Genomic DNA, 6713 nt, shown 5'->3' with positions numbered 1-6713 from the left:
GCTGCAGAACATGACCAACTGCGAGTTCAACGTGAACTCGTTCGGGCCCGAGGGCCAGACGGCGCTGCACCAGTCCGTCATCGACGGCAACCTGGAGCTCGTGAAGCTGCTGGTCAAGTTCGGCGCCGACATCCGCCTGGCCAACCGTGACGGCTGGAGCGCGCTGCACATCGCTGCGTTCGGGGGCCACCAGGACATCGTGCTCTATCTCATCACCAAGGCCAAGTACGCGGGCAGCGGCCGGTGATGCCCGCCAGGACCCGGCCCCGCGCGTGTCGTCTCTGCTGTCCCTTCCCGCCAACTACCTCGGTGTTCGCCCGGGCCACGACGAGTCCGGCGCGCGCGTCCGTGCCCACGGGGGCCGCGCGGCGCCCGCTGCCCGGGGTCGGCGCCCCCCCGCGGCCGCCGGGACCCGCCCGAGAGCTTCCCACGGCCCCGCCCGCCGCCTCGCGGGTGGGGGCGGGGCGCGGGCTGCAGCCCCTTTGAAATTTGAGTCTCGATGCCAGCGAGTTCGGAATCCCGAGACACCGGATCCTCCGCTCAAAATGTTTTCGCCCGAAGGTGGAAGGACCCGCGGCCGGAGCCGCCGCCGCCGAGGAGCCACCGCGGGGCGTGCCTGCGCCGGGACGCGCGCCCGAGGAGGCGCTCCGCTGTTGCTGGGGTTCTAAACTATTTATCACGTGTGTGTATATTTGTGGGTGAAGTTTGTGCGCCTGCTTTTTTTGTTTGGAAAATATTGTGCGTGGTCAATGTGGTTATTGGGGGAGGGAGATGCATTTTTTTTTTCTAGTCTTAAAACTAAAAACTTGAGTCTCTCGTTTCTTGGTTGCACTGAAAATACCGCCCAGCCTGATGGTTTTCCCGTGCTCTTCCCTCTGCCTCCTGTTTCTCTTCCTCAGCCCTGTCCCCCTCGTCTCCGCCTTCCCCTCTCCCCTCCCTCGTCTCTCACATTCACACTCACACACACGCGATTCCGTGTGAGTTTGGGAAGCCCCAGGCCCCCCTCCGCCTTCTCCCGTGAGAGGTCACCATCCCCAGACCTACTGGTTTTGCAGAGTTTCCGCGGGAGCCTGGGTGCTCGGGTGTGGTGGGGGCGTGGAGGGGACCAGACTTTTCTAGCGGTTCTCTTATAGTTAACAGTTGGTTGCACACTTTTTTAAAAAGTAAATGGATTTGCCACGATTAAATGTCATAACATTTATGACAATATAAAATATTAACATATTTTAAGCCAAGTTTTAGGTGTATTTTTAAAATCTTGGTTATAAACCCAATTTTAAAGGGCGTTGTATCCAGCGTTGTGAAGGCAACAGTGTACCCATATTTATATTTTTATAAAATACCTATAAGACTGTGAATCGCTTGTGCTAATTGCTGAGTGAGTTGAAGGACCTGTTTGCCCCTGTTCAGCCTCCCAGAGCTTCAAGGACCCGATTCGAATCCGAAAATCCTGCCATGGGGGAGGGGCCGCGCGAGGACCTGGGCCGGAGGTGGTGCTTCTTCGTTACTTTCTGTCTCGAAAGGCGCCTTTCCTGGTCTGCGAAGTTCCAATTTTCTATGCAACCCCACACCCCTTGTTGTTTTGATCCCGAGAAATAAAAGGGAGGCTGAATTATTCAAATTTAAATGAGGCTTCCCCTGGGTAGAAGGGCTGCTGACCCTTCGTGCAAAAATGGGGAGCACTTGAGGACACAGGTGGGTGGAGGCCCTTTGTGCGTGGCTAGTCAGATTCGGGCAGTCATCTGTGGCTTTTTATAAAACCTTGTGTGAGAAGAATATATTGATAATGTCAGTGAAACAAGCAGACATTGAAACTGAGGCACAGATTACTCCAAAAGGAGTTTTTCTGTATATTTTTTCTAGATGCAAATACCTTTTTAATTATGTTAATTAATGTTAAGACTTTCTAGGCTCGTATGGAAGCTGTGTGTGGGTCCCCGTGTGACCACGTTGAACTGAAGTCTGCAGCACATTCCTGAGTGTACGATATAGACTGGTAGCCCAACGTGAAGAATTTATAAATAAATTTCTCATTGATCTTTTTATATTAAAAAAAGTTTGTTGGTTCTTCCCGGGCTTGGCACCCAGGACGAGGGTCAGGCTGCAACACGCTGTCTGTGGGTGAGGACTGCACAATGCTTGGTTTGTTTTCACCTCAAGACGGAGCCTGGCAAACGGGCCTCAGGCTCGGCTCAACTGCCAACCCGAGTCAGCCACATACAGGACTTGAGAGGTGCCAGGGGCCAACCCTCGTCCAGCATGGGCAGCCTGGGCCACCCCGAGAGCACCCGGACCGGCGCACAGCCCGTTTCCTCCGCTCCCTGGCAAAGCAGCTGAGGCCTCCCCATGGAAAATTCTGCTTGAAGCTCTTGCTGCCCTCCAGCCAGCCTGGGAAGCCTCGGTCCCCGGAGGGACCAGGCCCCTCTTCTGTCTCCCCACCAGGCTGCTGTGGGTCAGTGCTGGGCCACCTGCTGCACAGAAGTGATATCTTTTAAATTTGGGAGAGCACCATAGTTGCTCACTCATGATGAGTAAAAGGCCCCCTTCTCCGCTCCAGCCCCTGGTGGCTTCTAGGCGCTGAAGAGGACAGCAGCACGCCCCTGGAGCCAGCCACTCCCCGAAGAGCACAGACCCAAGCTAGACTTGAGTGTCAGCCAGCATCCCTGTGTGTGAGGTGATGAGTGGAGCAGGAGCCGGGGGTCTGTTTCCAGGACCTGTGAGAGATGAGTGGAGACTCTTGGCCCACACCTGAGACACCTTCAGGGGGCCTGCATGGGTGGGGGGTGCAGGAAAGGACCCTCGACAGGTCCAGAGTGCAAGGACACATGCCCAGCAAGAGTAGCCTGCCAGCAGGAGCCCGGAGGGGCGAGGGAACTTCTTGTAACAGTTTCAGACCCTCAGGAGCAGCCTGGGGGTGTCAGCTTCCCTGTGGGGAGACATGCAGTGCCCTTTCTGCACGCACAGGAAGCTTTTCCCGCTGTGCCTTCTTTGCTCCTGCTTGGCGTGCTGGCTCTGTCCTGCCCTGGAGGGTTTTCCGAGCACATTTTCCCTTGGTTAACAGGCATTTTCTGTCCCCTGCTTGGCCTCCTAGACTGGGGCCAGCTCTGTCCTTAGACCTTGCAGAAGCGAATGGAATACTTGATGCAAATGAGCTCGCTGGGAGGTGCTGTCCACCCAGCGCTCCCAGGCTGGCGTGGGAAGGCCCGCCCTGAGTCTTCAGGGGCCAGCGGGCTGCGGTGCTGGCTGAGGGTGCCTGGCTGCAAAAGGATAGTTGCTACAAGAACTTGGATGCTGTTGGGGTGTCTGGAGAATGAAGTCATGCCTGGGCACTATCTGGGCCACCCTCCATTTCCTGCCTAGGGCCCTGCTGCCCACAGGAGGGGGGGAAGCCGGCTGAAGAACGGAAGGCAGCACTTGTTCTTGGCATGAGCTGGTGCTGGGGGCGGGGGTCCTAGTGAGGCGCTGCCCCTGCAGTCTGCTTAAAGTTCTCCCACAGTGGAGAGTCCAGCCGGCCAGTGAGGCTTGGGCACTGGGGCACTGCGAGGGCACGTGGCTGCCCCCAGGGGAGACTGTCTGTGCTCCTTGAAGCCCCCTGTTCTGGAAGACACCTTCGAGGGGCTTTGTGCTGTTCATGGGAGGGACAGTGTTCTCTCCAGCGTGGACAAAAGGAAGCCGGGCCCTGCTTGGCCCCACAGCTTCAAGGGGAGCCCTGGTGGTCGTGCTGCCCTCCTCCTCATGTGCTGTTCTGTGCACAGACAACCCGCCAGCCTGGGGCCTGACTGGTGGTGAGGGACTCAAGTGTGGCCAAGGACACACTGGCCTCCCTTTCGTGGGGCAGAGCCCTAGGAAGCAGACACATGCTTTAAAGCCACGGTTGTCGTTCCACCAAGTGGGGTCAGAGCTATAAATAAACGAGTGGACACTGCAGGCTCTCGCTTCGGGACCTCTGTGCTCAGCAAACAGGAAGTGGTGCTAACTGTGGCCGGTTGGCCAATGCTGTCACCTGGGAGTCCCCACCACCCCTCCCCAGGCAGGCCTTCTGGGTGGAAACATCTTTGCAAACCTCTTTGTGGCCCAGATGAGAGAAAATGCACAGCTGCCTCTCCCTGCCTGGCGTCAGGAGCCACAGGTGCATGTGGAGGCCACGTCAGGGTCCTAGCCAGAGGCTCAGAGGTGACCCAGGGCAGAGGGCTCCCACAAGCAGGGGCTGGGCTACTGGGAACCCCTGGAGTGGCTGCTATGGAAAAAGGAGACGTAGCAACTGGGCAGGGGCAGGGGCAGGGGCAGGGGCAGGGGCAGGGGCAGGGCCCGCCCCACTCCCACAGCTAGGAGTGCTAGCCGCTCCGGTCCAACTGTCTGTCTCTCTGACCTGACCCTGGCTGGAGGCAGGAAGCATTTACTGTTGGAATGGATGCCAGAGAGAGACCAGGAAATGCAGGAAAATGATCAGCCAGAAAGAGTGACGTCCAAAGCCAGGAGGTGTGGAAGCCAGGACAGAGCCGGCCAGATGCGGGAGGGCAGGATTTGGAGGCCGGGACCAAGGGCCAGGGAGGCGGGTTAGGAGGAGGAGAGGGAGCGGGCTGCCCTTTGGGTCTGTCCCCCAAAGGCCTTGTGGCTCAGCACAGGGCGGTGCAGAGCGGGGTGTACATAGGCACAGGGGCACAGCCCTGCAGCTCCCGCTTCTGGGAGGCCAAGTACCTCCTGATGGCCCAGCGAAGCCTGCAGAGAGGAGGCCGACGTCCACGCGGGCTTTGAAGGATGGGAAAAGAGGCCTGGCGCAAGGGAGCTGCTGGGGAACAAAGCCTGCGGCCGGAGTGTGAGGGCGCAGGCCACAGGGGGCCGCGGGAGGTCTGGGAACCGCCGCGACGGCTCCTCCCGAGGCCCCAGGGCGACCCCCCCCGGTGCTTCAGGGTCCCGGAGGCCGCCCGCCCCCACCGCCAGCCGCACACTCCGCCCTGTGGCAGGGCACCCCGCGCCCGCACCCGCACTGCCCTGGCTCGGGCGGGCGCATTCTTCTGCTTGGCTGTACGTCGGACTGTCCCTCCGCGCGTCCGTCTGTCGGTCTTTCTTCTCTCGCCCCCTCCGAAGTCGCGGCCCCATTCATTCCCGAGGCCTCTGCCCTTTCCTCCGCGCGGCCGGGCTCGGCGAGCAGCTGCTATGCTAATGAGGGCGGGGGGGGCGGGCGCTGGCCGGGGGGCGGCGAGGGAACCCGCGTGCGGAGGCTGGGGGCTCGGCAGTAAGTGGGGCGGGGGGTGCTGGGCAGTAGGGGGCCTGGCCCGGGGCGGGGGGTGCGCGATCACAGAGGCACTGTCTTTGCGTTCAAAGCCGGCGGGGGCCATTCGCGGCCGGTGGGGCGCAGCTGCGGGCGCACTCGGAAAGCGCCCCGGGCGGGTGGGGACCTACTGGCCGCCCCCGCACCCACTCGCGGGGCGCGGGGCGTGAGGGTGGGGACCAGCTGTCATCTCTGTTCTAGGGTCACGGCCCGGGACCCGCGGCTCTTTCCGGAGGCCCCTACCCGCGCGCCCACCCGACGCCGCTGCGCGTGGGGCTCCGGTGCGCCCCGCGGGGGTGGGGGTCTGAGCCGAGACGGACGGTCGGACGCCCCGCCCGCCCCGGGCCTGAGTGGTTGGACGCCGGAGGAGAGTACGGGTGGGATCCGCCAAGAGGACGGACCCCGGCGCGCGGCGATACCGGGACGGGGCGGGGGTGGGCCCGAGCGGGAGACACGAACCCCAGCCGCCCACCCGGCGTCCGAGGGGCGGCGAGCCTGGCCACCGGACCTAGGACGCCCCGTGCCCAGGCCCCCACCTCGCCCCCGCCTCGGGCGGCAATCCCCTAGAGGGCCGGGCGGGCGCGTCCGCAGTGGGTGGGGGGCTTTCCGGTGCCGTGTCTGCTCGGGCGGGTGCGCGGGCCGAGCGCGGAGCTCGGGCTCTGCTGCCCTCCTGCGGCCGCGGTGGGCACTGTGCCCGGGGGGCCTGGGGACCGAGGCGCCACGACCGCCGCGGGCCCCTCGCCACACCCGGGCGCCGCCGCCCCGCCTGCTGCGGACGCCGGGCCACGTCGTCGGACCAGCGCCCCGCACCCGCACTGGGTCTGGAGCGCGCCCTCGTCTCGGAAGGTGGCCGCTGGGCGGGCGGTGCGCCGGGCAGGGTCCGGGGCGGTGGGCGGGGCGGCGGCTGAGGAGCCGGCACCAGGGCTGCGTCGCGGGGCCGGCCTAGGGAGCCGGAGGCGTTGCCCACAGGAGCGGCCAGGACCAGCGAGGCCAGCTCTGAGCAGAAGCTCAGGCTGCAGCCCCGAAGCTGGCTTTACTGTGTGGGGACAGGGTGACGGTGCCAGAGGAAGATGCCGAAAGGACAAGAATAAGCGAGGACCGTCCCAGGACTCCCTTGGGCGATCTCGGGAGAAAACCCCCAGCAGGCCCTTGGTGATCCTTACTGAGGTTACACCTCTGCCAATTTGTGGGGCGTAGAGGGAACCAGACCACCGGGCCCTTTTGTGGAAGGGCTGCCACAGAGGCCCCAGGCCAGGTGGTTAGAGATGGTGGTCATCCCCGCTGCCCCACAGGGAGGGCCCTAGGGCAGGGTTAGTGCATCTGCAGTGTCTGAGGAAGGGGCAGGTGTGTTCACCCCATAGTGGCTCCTGGCATCTGCAGTCCCCAGAAGGAGACCCAAACCGGGCCTGGGGGGAGTGACGTGGTCACGGTCCTCCTCCAG

General features: G+C 62.7%; 1 protein-coding gene across 1 annotated transcript; it reads left to right on the top strand.

The window, feature by feature from the left end:
* Positions 1 to 6: 6 nt before the first annotated feature.
* NRARP (NOTCH regulated ankyrin repeat protein) lies at positions 7 to 2056 on the top strand. Its single transcript, XM_046670939.1, has one exon. It carries the CDS (start codon positions 11 to 13, stop codon positions 245 to 247), a length of 237 nt encoding a protein of 78 aa, XP_046526895.1. The 5' UTR covers positions 7 to 10; the 3' UTR covers positions 248 to 2056.
* The last annotated feature ends 4657 nt before the right edge of the window (positions 2057 to 6713 follow it).

This window comes from Equus quagga, chromosome 1 (genome assembly GCF_021613505.1).
Source record: "Equus quagga isolate Etosha38 chromosome 1, UCLA_HA_Equagga_1.0, whole genome shotgun sequence".
Lineage (NCBI taxonomy): Eukaryota > Metazoa > Chordata > Mammalia > Perissodactyla > Equidae > Equus > Equus quagga.
Note: the sequence above shows the minus strand (reverse complement) of the source record. Positions and strands in the feature narration are given on the sequence as shown.

Coding starts and splice junctions, on each gene's coding strand:
- NRARP (XM_046670939.1), top strand. CDS start 11: ATGACCAACTGCGAGTTCAACGTGAACTCGTTCGGGCCCGAGGGCCAG.